Source organism: Macrotis lagotis, chromosome 7 (assembly GCF_037893015.1).
Source record: "Macrotis lagotis isolate mMagLag1 chromosome 7, bilby.v1.9.chrom.fasta, whole genome shotgun sequence".
NCBI lineage: Eukaryota > Metazoa > Chordata > Mammalia > Peramelemorphia > Peramelidae > Macrotis > Macrotis lagotis.
In genome coordinates, this window is record NC_133664.1 from 107,023,102 (window position 1) to 107,041,285 (window position 18,184).

At 36.9% G+C, this 18,184-nt stretch overlaps 1 protein-coding gene across 1 annotated transcript in view; it reads right to left on the reverse strand.

Annotated features, from left to right (window-relative positions):
* AGK (acylglycerol kinase) overlaps positions 1-18,184 on the reverse strand; it is a 97,176-nt gene that overhangs the window by 61,132 nt on the left and 17,860 nt on the right. Inside the window, exon 3 of the mRNA XM_074193543.1 lies at positions 2,253-2,292. Within this exon, the coding sequence (XP_074049644.1) occupies positions 2,253-2,292 (40 nt within the window). The remainder of the gene's footprint in view (positions 1-2,252; positions 2,293-18,184) is intronic.

Below are 18,184 nucleotides of genomic sequence, written 5' to 3' on the forward strand. Positions count from 1 at the left end.
TTCTTCTCCAACTCATTTTACAGATGAGGAAACTGAGGAAAAGAGGATTAACTGACTTTTTTGGGGTCACATACTACTAAATGTCTGAGGCCAGATTTGAATTCAGGAGGAGTCTTCCTAACTCCAGGTTTGGCATTCTATCCATTGTGCCTCCTAGCTACCCCACAGCCTACCATTTTCTGATAGGACGAGGACCTCTTTTGTTTGCCAAGTTCCCTGAAAATCTTATGGGTGAATTTACTTGTCTTTGCTTAATTATTGAAAATTTAGAAACTTTTTCACTAATCCTTGACTTAATCTAACTACTGGAATTCATAAACCTTATTAGAAAACTCTATTCTAGCTTAACTATTAATGTTATCTAATAAAATTACTTCTGAATTGGTATAAGCTTCTGAGACTTCAGGTCAGTTTTGTGTTAAAAGCACTTCCAATTTCCAAACAGTGATAATAAATTTTTTTTCCTTTTATTTTTCAGCCAGTTTTCTTACTTATTCTAATTCAAACGTGGTCTATTTACTTGCCTAAATTGATCAGGCTAGTTAGTTAGAAAGACATCCTTTTAGACTTCTTATTTTATGAGCAAGGAAGTTTTGCTATTAGTGAGCTATGCCCACTCTCCAAACAGCTGAAAAGGGGAGATTATAGTCCCATAACTACGACTATATATCAGTCTGCCACTTCCCAATCAGAAGCAAGTAACTTTATTTTTTAAACCAGTCATCTTCCCTCTCCCAAAATGAATTTCCAGTTGCTACTCCCTAGTTTAGTTATTTTGATTTAAAAAATACTTTCCCCAATAGCTGTGGTGGCACTAGCACCTAAAATATTTACAGTCTGTTTTCTAATGGTTGTGTTGGCAAGTGTTCCTCAAAACTAATTCTAAAAATGTCCCTATGAGAACAAAACAATTCTAAATAACATTTTAAAAAGGAAAACTTGACAAGTTTTAAAACAGAGTTAAAATGGTTTTACCTATTAATAGTTTGAAACATCAATGTAATTTCTGAAAATATTTCAGGAATGAATGTAAATTTGTCTACCACCTACCTCTCCAGGTCAATGTACTGTTCTCTTTTCCACTGATGACTTTAATGATCTTTTTTTTCTGTATTTATGACATGATAAGCTTAATGGACACAATGCATTTTCAAAATGTCACCAAACTCCTTGAAATTTATCTTGATTAAAGAAAAGGTATCTGATTGGAATCTGAAGACCTGAGTTTGAAATCTGACTCTTTCAATTAACTACCTGTGGGTCCCTGGACAAATTATTTAACCTGACCAGGCCTTAGTTTCCTCATTTATAAAATGAAGGAATTGCATTAGAAGACTTATTGGGGCAGCTAGATGGCGCAGTAGAGCACCAACCCTGGAGTCAGGAGTACATGAGTTCAAATCCGACCATAGACACTTAATAATTACCTAGCTGTGTAGCCTTGGGCAAGCTACTTAACCCACTGCCTTTCAAAAAAAAAAAAACAACAAACCTTAAAAAAAAAAGACTTCTAGTGCCCTTTTGAGTTCTATGCTCTAATGCTAGAGAAAACAAATTATATGAACCTGACAGTCTCTTGTAAATTGCAGATAAATGTGGTAGTTTCCCACATGAATAAAACAGAGGTCCAGAACAACAAAACATAATCTTGAAGATGGGTTTTAATAGCATCAATCAAACTTTTAGAGGCAAGTCCTAAAGTGGTAGTACCACCTGTGAACATAATCCTCAAAATTCATCTAGATGGAGGGTTTGCCCATAGCTGGATCATTCCATATAAAGGAAAACCTAAGGAGCCTAAGCTAGGCCAAATATGGAAGCTTGGGGTGATTTTCAGTCTTTTAATTTTTTTTTTCCAGTCATGTCCAGTTTTTGTGACTCTATTTGGGGTTTTCTTGGCAGAGATACTGGAGTGGTTTGCATTTCCTTCTCCAGTTCATTTTACAAATGAGGAAACTGATGCAAACAGGGTTAAATGAGTTTCCCAGAATCATACAACTAGCAAGTGTTATTATAGAACCAAAATAAGTGGGGGAAGGGAGGAAGAGCAAGGGTTACTGTTCAGGAGATAATTAACCTATTAGTTAACTAGTTAAGAGCTGACTCAGCCTGAGGCAGTCCCTCAGAGCCTCAACTCTAGTGATGTAAGGCACAGTATTCAACCAAAGTCCCAGGAATAGTCTGTGGTTGAAGTACTGCACAACTAAGATAAGAAAGATGAAATTTAATTTTATCACATTAAATGGTATTACCTGGGCTTCTTGACAGGCTGCTCTTCTTAGCAGGTTATCACTATCAAGGTAACAGAAAAAAGGAAATAATATATTAGCTTTCAATAAAAAGTTTAGTATTCAAACAAAAGAGTTCATTTTGCAAAACATAAGCAAACATTCCTTCTAAATTACTAAGGAAAATCTTAAGGAGCAAAGAGCACAGCAAGGAAAAAATTGAAAAATAATCTCCCTGGAAAAAATTATGTGTTGGTTATTTCCAGAATATTCATTTTTATTTCTTCCCCAACTCAGGTCATTGTGAAATAATTTGTTTCTTAATCTGTTTTTTTCTTTCTATTTCACTTAAAATCAGACCTCTCTCTCTCTCTTTTTTTTTAAAGACACTATCAATGATATCATAAATAGAACTCTTTTGGCATAACATAAAGATCGGTTTGGAAAAAAAATTCAATGGAGGTTGTCAGGAAGAAGTTTATCTATTTAGCTCCAAAGTTTCCAAACAATTTTTAAAATACAGTTTGGGTCATTATATCACCAAGAACTTTTCTGGTTAACAATTCCATGATCTTTTCAATGGAAGGCTCAATGAAGAATGGATGTAATTTGCTGGCAGTACTAAAATAATTTTAAGTGGTTCTAGGCCAAAATGAAAGTACTTGAGCAAAAGGCAATTTGTTAGAAAAAAATTTTAAAAGAAAAAAGATCATTACCTGAATTCTTTTTTTCTCCATGCTTTTCCCCTATGGATTGTGTTCATTACATTTAACACAAATTCAAATCTATTTTTCTAATCTATTATTGAGCTAGAAGAAATAAAATAAACAATTTCTTGCTATTTGCCACAATTACAGGAAAGGGCTGCTCACTTATTTTCTTATGATACAGCAATGCTGGAAAAAAAACAAATACCCCAATCTAGTAGAAAAAGCTCTATGCTCTAAGTTAAATGACACAACTCATTTAGGAGGTATAAAAACTGCTGGTTTCATTAAAATTCTAATGGAACAAGAAGCCTACTTGCCTAGTTGGCTTTGCAACAAGAAGGTAATTTAGTGCAACTACAGGACCCCAAATAGAAAGTCCCTAAATCTGAATTCCCTAAGGCACTGTGTCGAGTCTTCAGTCCGCCCCCCTTTCTATACCTGCTCTTGCTCATCATGTTCCATGGATTCAAGAGTCATTTCTATAAAGATGATTTTCAAATCTGTATTCAATCCCCAAACCAGTCCCAATCTGTGACCTGAACTCCAGTCACACATCAGTTCCCTGCTGGACATCTTCACCTGATGTCCCTTTAAAATCTTATTTAAAAATCCAATACATAACACATTATCCAGTTTGTGCCTTGTTACCACTGAAAAACACCAACAACCACAAACCCAAATGTTCCACCAAACTTTCCTATTTCAGTTGAGGGTATCGCCATCCTTCTAGCAAAACAGATTGCAACTGGAGAGTCATTCTCAACTCTTTTTTTCTCCCTTCTTCACATTAATCCATTAATCAGTTACTATGTTTTGCTAAATTTTACCTTCATAAACTTCCCTCACATCCATTCTAATCCATGATTCTAATTTAGAGACGCCCCCCCCCCACATCAACTTTCATCTAGAATTCTGAAATAGTTATTTCCTCTCTCTGGTTCCATTTTTTCCCCTCTCCAATTCATCTCTATACTGTTGCCTAAATCATCATGCTAAAGTGGAAGTCTGATCAAGACACTCTCCTGCTCAAAAATCTAGGCTCCTATTATTTCCAGAATAAGACACTAAGTTCTGAACCTGGTATTTAAAGTCCTTCATAATTTGGCTCACAGTAACTTTGCCAGATTTATTTCATAGTTTTCCCTTTATACTCAATTCATTTGCTGTTCCCTTAAGATGGAAACTTTAGATCCACTCTGATGCCTTCTCTCATTAGTGTGAAATGTAGATCAGTCCACAGTAGAAAAAAAGCTCTTTGAGTGAAAGGGCTTTTTCCTTTCTGCCTCTGAAAGACTAATGTACCTCATATACCAATTTATCCAAGGCAGTATAAGAGGCAATCCTAGAACAGAAGACTCTCTGGCCAAACTCTATCAACATACATACACACATACATACATACACACACACACATTCATTCATTCATTCATTCATTCATTCATTCATTCATTCAATGTTTTTGCAGGGCAAATGGGGTTAAGTGACTTGCCCAAGGCCACATGGCTAGTTAATTATTAAGTATGAGGCCGGATTTGAACTCAGATACTCCTGACTCCAGGGCCGGTGCTCTATCCACTGTGCCATCTAGTCACCTTCTATCAACATTTGTTTATGTAACTATATATCAAAGGGCAAACTGAAGCACAGAGAAGTAACTGTCTTATTCATCATGAGTTTTGATCATGTGTGATATAACTGCCAGAACAATACATCTTTCTACATAGGAGTCTTGAAGAAGAGACAAGTTGAACTGGAAACAGATACATACATATTCAAATTATGACATCATTGCTAGCTAATTATATTCTTGAATTTTTAAGGGGTCCCATTATACAAATTTTCTGTATCATATAAATAAGGTTCTTGACCTGGGTTCCAAAAACAAAAATCAGTAATTGTATTTTAATATAATTGATTTTCCTTCTAAGTGCATATATCATTTTATTCCTTTAAATACATTATTATGAGAAGGGTTCATGGACCATAGGTAGTCAAAGAAGTCCATGACACAGAAAAGAACTATGTCTGTGTCCAAGATCCTATAATAACACTATATAAAGACAGGCCCCATATCATTTGCAAGGTTAACAAAAAGCTTACAAATCCATTTTTGAACCAACCAATTGTGATGTACAAAAGCCACAGGTATGATCTTGGGAAGAGAGGGATAAAGATAAGAGTTCAAAACAGGATCTTGGGATATAAATCCAAAAGACTTCTAGCAGCTTCCTCATCTATAAAATGAAAAGACTAGATGAAATGACTTCTCAGGTACCTTTCAGTTCAGATTTTTTATCTTGTAACTGAGCCACTATCTGCAATAGCACCAGGTGACATGGCCAGAGATGTGTCCCCTTAAGGAACTAAACAGATATGACCAAGAAGTTAAAAGTAACCATGTTTCATTCTATTATGAATAAGCATCCCTCTATGTGTCACTGAAAAAAAGTAAAATCAAGGTCATGTATGGGTTCTGTGATCCTAAGGGGAAGGCAGTGTTTTCACCAAGTATAAACTTCAGAGAAGGAAAGCTCTGAAAAGCCTGGCAAAATTTATTAAAATATTTATGTCTTCCAACAATACCATATACCAACTCCCACCTAGTTAACATGATGCTACTTAACTGCTCTGGAAACCTTTTCATTTATGGTAGAAGAACCAATAAACTATTCATAACCTTTGATTCAAAGACCCACCCAAAAGACATAAATCCCAAGGAAGCCAAAAGTTTCCATTTTTGCCAAAATATCTTCTGGAGTTCTTTTTGCAGTAGCAAAACAAAGTAGCCTGGAATCAAAAACAGATAACTGTAAACTTAAGGAATGGCTGAATAGGGGAGGCTAGGTGGCGTAGTGGATACAGCACCAGCTCTGGAGTCAGGAGTACCTGAATTCAAACCCTGCCTCAGACATTTAATAATTGCCTAGTTGTGTGACTGTGGGTAAGTCACTTAACCCCATCACCTTGCAAAAACAACAACAACAATAACAACAAAAGAGGAATAGCTGGATAGAACATAATGGAATATTACTGAACCCTATAGAATGACAAAGAAAAATTCAGAGAACTATGAAAAATTTTTATGAACTGATGAAAAAGTGATGAAAATAGAATGAAGAAAACAATTTCCATACCAAGACAGCACTAAAAGTAACTGACCTTTGATTAACAGCACTAACCAAGTGCATTAAAACAGATTAAATCCACTTCCCAGCTCTCAGTAGAGGTGCAAAATGTTGTTTATGCTATCAAAAACTGTTTTGTTAGTTTAGCTTAATCATTTTTATTCGACATATACAGGAGAATATAATGTGGATTTATGAAGAAATGTAAAAAACAAAAAATACTAATAAAATAAAAACAAATCAGCTGTCACCCACAGTAATGGGTAAGGATCAATTTCTCTTCCAGAGACTTGTGAAAGGTAAACAGGCAGCCATTCATGAGCTGGGCAACATTTTATTACAGGGTGGCAAACAGAGTGCTACAAAGAAGCCTTTTCTTTACTTTCTTCTTTGTCCCCTGAAATCGGTAGAATCTGTAGATCTTTTGATATATATATGAAGTATACACAGTATATAAAGATTTTTCCATTCCATTAAAATGATGAGGTAACATTACAAGTACAAAGCTTCATATTATTGATTTAATTTGTCAGAAGGCAGTATGGAAAATATGGGGCTAGACTCAATCATGAAACAAAACTCTTAAAAGCACTTTCTCTGTTTCTTCACCTGAAAAATGAGGACAAAGATATTTTCCCTACTTTGCAAGGTGCCATGAGAAAAAGTACTTTGTTTTAATTGCCAAATCTAATGGCCTTTTCTTAATCTTTATCCTTCCTGATCCCTTTGCCAATTCTGGCAGGGCAGAGGGAGTGGTTTCAGAAAAGATGATATGGTGTTTGCTGTCTGACAGCACCAGGAAAAATGCTAAGAGCAGAGAAGTCTGTGTACAATGTTTGTAGATCTGACCAAAACCTTTCATACTGTCAGCCATGAGGGTTTATGGAAAATTATGTCAAAATTTGGTTGTCTGGATAAATTCCATCAAATTGTACTTCAGTTTCATGACACATGCTTGCCTGGCTTCTGGATAGTGGACGATGCTCTGGAACCTTCCCAGTTATCAGAGGAGTTAAACAAGGATGTGTCCTTGCTCTCATGTTTCTAGGCATGATATTTTCAGTCATGCTATCAAATGCCTTCATTGAGGATGAACAAAGTATCAAGGTCAGTAACTGCATTGATGGCAAATTCTTCAACTTGAAAAGGCTACAAACCAAGACCAAAGTGGAGGGAGTATTGGTGCAAGATCTTCTGTTTGCAATTAGTGTGCCCTCAATACAGCCTCTGAAGTTGAGATGCAAGAGTATGAAAAGATTCTCTGCTGTTTGTGCTAATTTTAACCTAACAATTAACACCAAGAAAACACAAGAGCTCCATCAGCCAGCAGCATACCATCCATTACAGCAAATGGATAAGTTTTGAATAGAGTGCAAGTTCACTTACCTTGGCAGTGTCCTTTCCAAGGGGATTCACATTGACAATGAAACTGATACAGACATTGCCAAAGCTATCTTAGTGTTTGGGAGAGAAGAGGTATTATACTGAAAAACAAACTGAAGGCCCTGTGAAACCTAGACAGACTACCAGCACCATGTCAGGAAACTGAATTGCTTCCATTTAAATTGTCTTAGGAAGATTCTGAAGATCACCTGGAAGAAGATACCAGACACTGAGGTTTTTTTCTCGAGCTAAACTACAAATCATTCAAATGTTACCATAGAGAGCACAACTATGATAGCTGGCCATTTTGTCTGTATGCCAAACACACATGTGCCTAAAAAAATTTTTTTTATGGAGAACTCAAACAGAAGTCAGCAAAAGCAATACAAGGATACTCTCAAAATATCTCTTAAGAACTTTGGAACTGATTGTGCAGCAGGGAAGAGACACTGGCACATGACTGTCCTGAATGGCATGTCCTCAGAGAGGGTGCTGTGCTCTATGAGAATGGCAGAACTGAGGCAGTTCAAAGGAAAAAGTGAGATGCACAAACATAAAGGACCCACCCTAGGTATTCACATGTGGTAAAGCATTCCAAGCTTGTACTGGTTGGACAAAGTGTAATTTGATTCTAACATAATCAATCACTCTTCTCTAGGTTTTCATAGTCCTTCTCTCTTCTGGTTGTCTCCCTACCTATATGACCATTATTCAGTCCTTTCTGACAAAGTTTCATTCAGATCACACCCCCTAAATATGGTTGATCCAGAGTTCCTAGGTCGTCTTCTCTTCTTCCTCTATATTACTTCACTTAGTAATCTCATAAGCTTCTGAGAATTTAATTATCATCTCTATGTAATAATTTTCAAATCTACTTATCTAGATTTTTTTGTTTGTTTTATATTTTATTTATTTAAGGCAATGAAGTTAAGAGTAAGACTTGCCCAAGGTCACACAGCTAGGCAATTATTAAGTGTCTGAGGACACATTTCAACTCAGGTCTTCCAGACTCCAGGGCCAATGCTCTATCCACTGCACCTCTTAGCTGCCTCTACTTATCTAATTCTAATCTAAAATTGACTTGCAGTCTCACATCTTCAAATACCTGTTAGATATCTCAAACTGAATGTACAAAACACATCTTAAACTTATCTCATCCAAACTCAACTCATAGTCTGCAAACTGCTTTCCCTAAATCTTTCCACCTTCCCAATTCTTTTATTATCACTGTCCCAGTCACCCTGGCTTGTAATCTAGGTTTCATACTTGACCTCTACTATTCTCTCAACCTCCTTATCTAACCCATTTGTTAGGGCTAGTTGGATTTTATCTTCCTAACATTTCTAGTATATGCCCCTATCTCTCCTTTGAAATGATCACAAGTTCAGTGTTGGATCTCATCTATGAAACTCAAAGATGGCCACTGCAATAGCCTGCTATGTGGTCTTCCCATCTCAAGTCTCCTTCCACTCCAGTTCATTCTTCACTCAGTTTGTTGCCCAAGTGATCTTCCTAAAGTACTGTTTGACCATATCACCTCAGTACTCAATAAATTCCAAGTTTCCTACCACTTCCAGGATCAAATATGAAGAGCTCCATACGATCCTCAAAGTCCTTTAGCACCTGCCTCCCCTATCTCCACCTCCACCTCTGTTCCAGGAACAGTGCTAAGCACTTGGGAATTAAAATATAAGTAAAAAGAAAAGACCAGTCCCTGCTTTCAAGAAGTCTATATTTTAATGGAGAAGGATAATCTACACTAGAGAGCTGAAGTGGAGAGGGCTAATGATGGTTCTGGAGTCCAAGAGAAGAGATAGAAATGATAGTTTTGAAGTAGAGAAAATCAGAAGGCTGGTCAACTGGGAGATTCAGATCACCTTGGCAGAGGGATATTTTAGGGAATCAAAGCTCAAGAGTGGTTGGATCTAACCAAGAGGACCCCAGGCAGGATCCAGAAAAAGATAGTTGCTGGGACCTCTGGCCAAGATGGTGGAGAGAAGACAGGCACAGTTCTAAAGTCTCCTGATCTCTTCCCCATCTATCACATGAAACAAACCTCTTAAAAGAAATCCGACCCACAAAACCCAGAAAGAAAAGCTAGAAGAAAGAACATCTACCTTGGGATTTGTCTCCAGCAGCAGCTTTGGCAGAATTCCGGTGGGTGAGTTTGGGCTCAGAGGAAGGATCAGCCCCAGATCAACCAGATTAACAGCTGAATTGGAACCAGGAGTCTGAAGGCCTGAGAGCCAGACCTGCTGGATCAGCGGTGGGGCTAGACGGCAGGGGCTTGAGTAGGCTGGGGAGCAGAGGCACTGGTGTTGGTGCTACCCTCCAGGAGCTTGTGGACAGGGCTAGGGGGGAAGAGCTCTGGAGCAGGAAAGCTTCAGACACCATCCCTGGGCTCCTCTGGTCTGAGTCCCATTACAATTCAGACTTCTTCCCTAACAAACAAATGCAAACTAATTCTACCTCAGGCCCAGGTGTGTGAGCAGAAGAACCAGCCCAGCTGAGGAATGACCTCAGGCCAGGGTACAGCCCACAATTGATTGAAGGCAAAAGAATTCAATTGCTCCAACTCCTCCCTTCAAGCAAAGGGAGAAGGCCTCAATCAAGGTCACAGACACTGCAGAGAAAGCAACCAACACCTCCTACTGACCAGCCAGAGAAACAGCACTCAGTGAGTAAAGCCTTTAGCGATCCCAAGCCCCTGTGAACCAGCCCCTCCCCAACTTAGGTCTTAGCAAAATGAAGAAGGGTCAGCAGAAAGGTGGATCCATAGAAAAATTCTTGGAAGGGAAAGACCCTAACTCAGAGAGACCTGGAACCTCTGAGGTGAATACAATCTGGTCTTCAGCACAGAAAGACTTCCTTGAAGAAATAAGGAAGGAGCTTAAAAATTTGAGAGAGACAATACCTTGCAACAAGAAAACAAAACCTTAGAAAGTACAATTGGACAAATACAAAAGGAGAATAAATCTCTCAGATCATCAATTGGACCAATACAAAATGAGAATAATTCTCTCACATCCTCAAATGAGCAAATGCAAAAAGAAATTAATTCCGCTCAAAACCTCAATTGGTCAAATGGAAAGCTCTTTCAAAAGTAGAATTGACCAACTGGAAAAGGAGTTGCAAAAGGTTAATGATAGTGTCTGAGGCCGGATTTGAATTCAGGTACTCCTGACTCCAGGGCTGGTGCTCTATCCACTGTGCCACCTAGCTGCCCCTATTACTTTTAATTTAAAAAAAACCCAGTAACTTATTATGTAATTTTGCCATCTCTTTTACTTTTTCCTTAAGGATATCATTCTCTCTCAACACATTCAATTTTGAGCAATGTATAGCATGTAAATAATGTAAAAGACTATCAGACTGCCTTCTGGGGGGTGGGGGGGAGGGAAGTGGGATTGGGGACAATTGTAAATTCAAAATGTAATAAAAAAAGAAAGAAAAGAATGATTGTCATTTCTCTAAATGATGAAGTATCAGAATGGAAAGTGCAGTAGAGTGGGAGTTTATTGTTCTGGGTTTTCAGAGATTTGAAGGGCTGACATAAGGAGGGATCACATTTATTTTGTGCCATTGTAGAAGAAGGGGCTGCAAGTGCTAGGGAGAAAGATTTCAGTGCTAAATGAGAAACAGTCATGACAATATGAAATTGGGATCACATATTCCCCTTTCGTAGGAGTATTCATAAAGAGATACACTTGTTAACCATTTGCAAATGAATTTCCTAAATGGAGTAGAGGGTTGGATTAAGATTATCTGGAAAGTAGCTACCAACTGGAAGATGTTGGTAAAAGCAGAACAAAGTGTCATAGAAGGGAAGGGTAAAATAATCATTACTGAGAATGAGAAGCAGTCCATGGATCTGCTAGAAAAAAGGTAACCTTCAAATAAATATTAGAGACAGAAGCTAGACTGACAGAAGTCTCAAGACAGCAGGTGGTGAGTGGAGCCTAGATTTGTAGAAGTTCAGTTCAATTCTAGTAAATGCTGAAATGATGAGTTAGCTTCCTTCATGAATGATACTGACATAGGTGATCTATTTATGTCAAAAACATCTAGCACAATTATTGATAACTTTGAGAATCAGGACATTATGACTATAGCAGACTGAAGTCTCACAATCACAATGAAAGTTTGAATACCAGGAGTGAACCTTTACCCTTTAAATCCACCAGTTTATATGGAGGTCTTTAAGACCAAAAAATATTGCAGAGAAAACAAAAAATAATTTTTTAAAGAGATGCATAAACATTATCCCTAAGGGGGAGGGAGAACACAAAATCTATAAAGATTTTAAAAAACCTACAGACTATAAGGAATGAGAAAATGTAGTTTAAAAATCTGAAAAGGGTTGTAAAATTTATATTTAAGGCATTTTTTTTTTTTACAATTTATCACTTGCCAAAGAGGAGGCCTTTGGAAGAAAGAGATTAGTAGTTGCCAAGTTAAGAAAATTTGCTGATGTTCACAAGCCAGCCTTAAAGGACATGAACTTTTCTGCTATCACAGGTAAAGACTGCTCTAAATTTATTCCAAGGCAATGTCTAATGTAGGCTATAGGAAAGAAGAATAAAAAGATTTTATTACAATAATCATACTGACCCATCCAATTCCCTCCCTACCCCAAGACATTTCCAACTTCAATCTAAAAGCAAATTGTATAGCAATCTCTAACACCAGATCTACCTTTACAGCATGCCAACATAGCTTATGCTTTACAAAAAAAAAATTAAAAAAAGACTCCAAGTACAGCATTTATAACAACCACTTCAACTTTATATAATACTATTTTTTTGCACTTAAATTAAATATGATATGCCAGTGGTTTTGTGTTCTGGCCACCCTGTGGAGCAGCAAAAGATTGGGGTGTCAGTAGAACCATAAGAAAAATAAACTTGGGGCAGCTAGGTGGCGCAGTGGATAAAGCACCGGCCCTGAAGTCAGGAGTACCTGGGTTCAAATTTGGTCTCAGATACTTAATAATTACCTAGCTGTGTGGCCTTGGGCAAGCCACTTAACCCCATTTGCCTTGCAAAAAAAAAACCTTTAAAAAAAAAGAACAACAAAATTAACTTCAGAAAATGATATATGACCAAGTATGTAGAGGTGTGTAAATATACTCTACCCTGGTTCAGAGAAATGCTTGATTATCTAGGTTTAGATGGTTATTAAAAAAAAATGGATAGTTCTACATTTGGAAACCACCAAGGGAAAGAAAATTGTTCATGATATTTAACTTGGCTAAACAAAGAGATGAAAAATCTTTTGCCTCTTGCAGATCTCCTCATAAAAACTTCCATTTTCCTTGATCAGCTGCTATGGGAGATACTAGGTCTTACTTCTAAATAATCCAGGGAGAACAAAGACAAAAAAGCCTATTCCTGACTAACACCATCAATTGGTTGCAAAAAGTAACACAGTAAGCGAAACATAATTATAGAGACAATTTTTCTTGTACAACCTGTCAAATGACATCATGCCGGGGTTTTATAATGTGTTGACAAAGTTTGGTTATAATGTATTAGTGACATTATTGAATAGCAAAATTGATTGGGATGAGATTATGTGAGGGGTGGATGTTTGTATCTAACACCAACCATAAAGAGTCATGAAAATATGCTTCTGGTTGCAATCTATTCATTTAAAGTACATTGATTTCAATGGGTATCATAAAACTAGTGAGAAATAAGGTGCCATAAAGGTTATCAGATCTTGACTCACAGTGAAGGACTATAGTAGCTATATGACTCTGGGCAAGTTACTTAACCCCTCTGATCTCAGGACTCATTTTTACAAAATAAAATTACCCATCTCACAGAATTTTGTGGATTTTAAAGCAATCTTAAGGCAAAAATAGCTTTCTATCATCTCTAGAATGACATGTAAACTTTTGTTTGGCTTCCAAAGTCATTCTCCAGCCTCACTAGACATTATTCACCATTCCACACTCTGTGAACCAATCCATCTAGTCTCCTCTTTATTCCTCATACATGGCATTCCAACTCCTATTTTCCACACCTGGAATATCTATCTTCCCTTACCAGATGCTTCTTCTTCCAAGGCTCATCTTGAATAAAACATAGAGCCTCTTCTAATTTCCTTCTAGGGATTCCTTCTAATTTCCTGCTAGGGATCCTTATTCTCAAACTATGTGGTATTCATCTGTATTTATTCTCTGGATATGTATTCTGTATACACTTAAAGACAGTTAAGTGCTGCAAAAGTCTTGAATGGTTTTGTTTTCCAACAACTTTATTCATTGGGATATAAGCTCACTGTGACTGGGTATCATTTCATTCACTGCAGTTATACCTCCACTGCCTATTTGTTGAATGTTATATAAAGCAATGTGCCATCAGATCATTCTAACTTAGAAACCACAAACTGACATCTATGTTGCACCGCATTTTTATTTACTTTGATAACATTTCCCAATTACATTTTAATATGGCTTGGGCAGCTCTCAGGAATATGATGGATGAACTACAGGTAGCCCTGTGTTTGACCACTTTTATATAAAGGACAGTTGGAAGGCAAAATTTGCTGTTGGGTGGACAAGAGTTTCACCATATTTCCATTTAAGAATTTAAAATCGAAATAATCACTTTTAATTAATTTCTTTAAAAATGTGTAGTTGATGGGGCGGCCAGGTGGCGCAGTGTATAAAAGCACTGGCCCTGGAGTCAGGAGTATCTGGGTTCAAATCCGGTCTCAAACACTTAATAATTACCTAGCTGTGTGGCTTTGGGCAAGCCACTTAACCCCATTTGCCTTGCAAAAAAAAAACCCTAAAAAAAAGTGTGGAGTTGAATTTAGTAATTTGTTGAAAGTAAAAAATGCAAGTCAAGAAGCTGGCATAGATATAAAATGTGGCAATGAAATTAACCAGTTAGCATTATTATCTGTCTTTTGCAGTTGAGTCATGGCAAAAGAGTAGCACCCCTTCTGCACCAATAAAAGATCTTTCCTTAATCTTCAAGGCAAGAGATACTATATAACTCAGCACCATGAGAAAGCTGTAGCTAGTCCCATTTTATAGACATTTGTGCTTTGTTGAATGACCTAAAAATCTAAACACATCTTTCCTGGAATATCTGTAGGAAAATGTAGATCTGTGATCTTCATCTTTTCTCTTTATTACATAGTGCTTTATCTGATCATGAAAAGCACTACAAAGTATCCAGGCAGGTATCCATTTATTAAAGACACCAAAGCTCTAGTGCTACAAACTGCTAGTCTCTGCAGAGGTCAGTACCCCATTCCACTGCCATTTTCTCACATACCTTGAAGATATTCCAGCTCAGCACAAACGCCAGCTGGTATCTAGTATGCCATTCTAACTGCTCCTGATTTCTATTTACATAGTGGTTAGTCTGCTAGGTTTAGTTCACTACTCCTTCAGGAAAATGTGCTATCAATTAATCAACCAATATTGATTAAGTGGCTACTATGTATAAAGCATTACGATAGGTCCTAGAGATACAAAAGCAAATAATGAAATAATACCAACTTTCAAAGAACTTACTTTCTAATAATGGAAGGCCCTCAAGAAATTATTTGCTCTATCTTCTGATCAAATAATGCCCATCCAAGATTTACTCTTATTCATGGTCTTCCTGAATGTTTCTAAGATTGGGAACTCTATTTTATGTAAGATTCTGATCCTGATGAACAAGAATAATCTTTTCAAATATGACAGTGATACTGACTGACCCCTGCAGATACACAAAATATGGCACAGTAGACCATCATGTCTGATACAATGAAATATTATTTTAAAATACCAGTAGAGTACACTTTTGTGAAGTCGTCACTCTTACTGTAGGGTAAGAATTTTCATTAATACCACTTAAGTAATGATGGCCCAACAGGAATTATAATGAGACTCAAGCAGAAGACAACCAACTACTTTGGTTCTTACAATCAGCCTTAAACATGGAACAGGCCATAAAAATGCTGCTGATGTTTATGTTACTGAATAACAAGCTTTAGAGTTACCTCTTCTCTCCATCTTTAGGTCAGATGACACATAAATTACCCTCACCAAATGAGAATCTATCCTACTTTTTATTTTTTAGTTTTTACAAGGCAAAGGGGTTAAGTGGCTTGCCCAAGGCCACACAGCTAGCTAATTATTAAATATCTGAGGCTGGATTTGAACTCAGGTACTCCTGATTCCAGGGCCGGTGCTCTATCCACTGTGCCACCTAGCTGCCCTAATCTATCCTACTTTTAAAGGATCATCTGAGGAAAAACAGTATAGCTCTGATTAGTAAAATATTCTAATGTGGAATAACATTCACCAACAGAAATATTATTATCTAATCTAATTTCCTCGAGGCTGTCATTTCTTGCTACTTCATTTTCACACCATTGCAAAGATGCAGAAATGATCTTTACTGACAAATGTGCTGGCTATTTTCACTTTATATGCTTCAGACTAGAATTCTAAAGGCTAGTTACTTATTTTTTTTAGGTTTTTTTTTTTTGTAAGGCAAACAGGGTTAAGTGGCTTGCCCAAGGCCACACAGCTAGGCCGGTGCTTTATCCACTACACCACCTAGCCACCCCCCCCCCCCCCCGGGCTGGTTACTTATTAACAGCGTCTCTGAAATTAAAGATTTTATTCAGTAGGTGAATAATGATGTTTTGTTAATGGCTTCCTGGTCCAAATACCTAAATTTCCCAAAACTGAATAAATGAGTCTACAAAATATTTTCCAACTGCATCAGCATTTTCTGTTAAAAAGTATTAAAAATAGGGGTAGCTAGGTGGCACAATGGATAGAGCACTGGCCTTGGAGTCAGGAGGACCTGAGTTCAAATATGATCTCAGACTTAATAATTGCCTAGCTGTGTGACCTTGGGTAAATCACTTAATCCTACTGCCTTGCAGAAACAAAAAGTATTCAAAATAAATTAAAATGTTAAAGAATACTATATTTAAATTGGATATACAATACAGGACAATTTTAAAAAGCAAATCTTTCATTGTTAATCTGCTATCAATCATTGTTAAAACTACTAACTCTAGTAACTAAACTTTTTTTTTGGTCTTTGCAAGGCAGTGAGGTTAAGTGACTTGCCCAAGGTCACACAGCTAGGTAATTATTAAGTGTCTGAGACTGGATTTGAACTCAGGTCCTCCTGACTCCAGTGCTCTATCCACTGTACCACCTACCTGTCCCACTAGTAAAGGTACAAGGGATGACCTTGCCTTGATCTCTGGTTCACACATACTTGATAACTCAAAACACATTCTTATTTTCTTATGGATCTGGTTTCACATGGATTTAAAGACTAGGTCCTGTAGTTCCTTCTCAGCTGAAGGTAGAGTCTCATCCTAGCAGTATTTCCACAGCTAATACTAGAATAGTTTTTAGATCTCCTTCCTTGTACTTTCAGTCAGCAATCTAGATGCTCAGGCTTCCTGTATCCATTTTCATTTCACTGGCAGAAGAGAAAGATCACACTGCATGCCCTTTATTTTAGAACAGTGATGTCCCCATTGACTGTCTTTTTTTTCAATTAGCTTTTCTCCTTTTCCCACTAAGGTGACTCTTGTTCTTAGCTGTTTCTCATTGAAGTTACAGAGTGTATTGTTTCCATTTTACATAAAATACTTAAATTTCCTGGTGTAATGGAAAGAGGACTAGATGTAATGTCAGAAGGCCCTGCTACTTTGTTCCTTGGACAAGTCACTTAACCTTTTTAGGTCTCAAGCATCTGTCAAAAAAGTGGGTTGTAATAAATGATCCATAAGGTCCCTTCCAGTTATAAATTCTAGGATCTTATCCTAGTAATCCTTTTGTGATCTAGTCTTTGGTCTCTTTTCAAACAGGTTCTATTCTCTTTTTCATTTAATTTGATTTTTAAAATAGAAATTTAGAGTATTTTCTTCATATTTCTGTCTCTTCTCTTTTCAACACCCCCCCCAAACACACCCACCCACCCACCCATCCCTTTTAAAAGACAAAACACAATATCCATATAACCAGGAGGAGTCTGTGCCCAGTTCATGCTTTTCTAGTCTTGTTCCTCAGACCCTGAAAAATGCCTTTCCCTATATAATTTTATTTTTTAAGAATTTCTAATATTTATTTGGGAATTCTGCAACTTTTAGGAATGCTTCTGTAATTTGCTGTAAAAATTCTTCAATTGTCTTTTACCATGTTAAGAATCAATGACTGACTTACAAAGTAAATTTCCTGGACAAAAATATGGAGCATAAGGAGACTAAAAACCCCAAAGTCTACCACATATTTCTCCAGGGTAAAAAGAAAATACTTTCCACTTAGCAATAATTTTCTATTAAGAAATGTCAACCAGATGTTCCCTGACCACATTCAATTTATTATCCATTTTGAGAAATTTAGTTGAAGTGCCTTTCCCAAGTTCAAGTTGTTATTTACAAAGTGTGAAATGGAACCCAAGTGTCCTGACTTCCAGTCTAGTATTCTTTCCACCATGCTTCTTCAATCTCTGAAGGAAACCTCTAATTTAAAAAAGACCAGAGTAAAATAGTACTGAATTATTTTTTCCTTAGCTCTATTCATTTCTCCCTTACCCATTTTGACCTATAGATAAATGAAAGTCTTAATGAGCTCTCTTCTTAAAGCCCTGATGTTCTGAAGCTTTTTTGTGACATGGACCCCTTTTCAGAATTTTTTAAATGAATAAAATACAAAGCATAAAAGAAATCAATAATGCTAAAAATAGTTAACCCATTC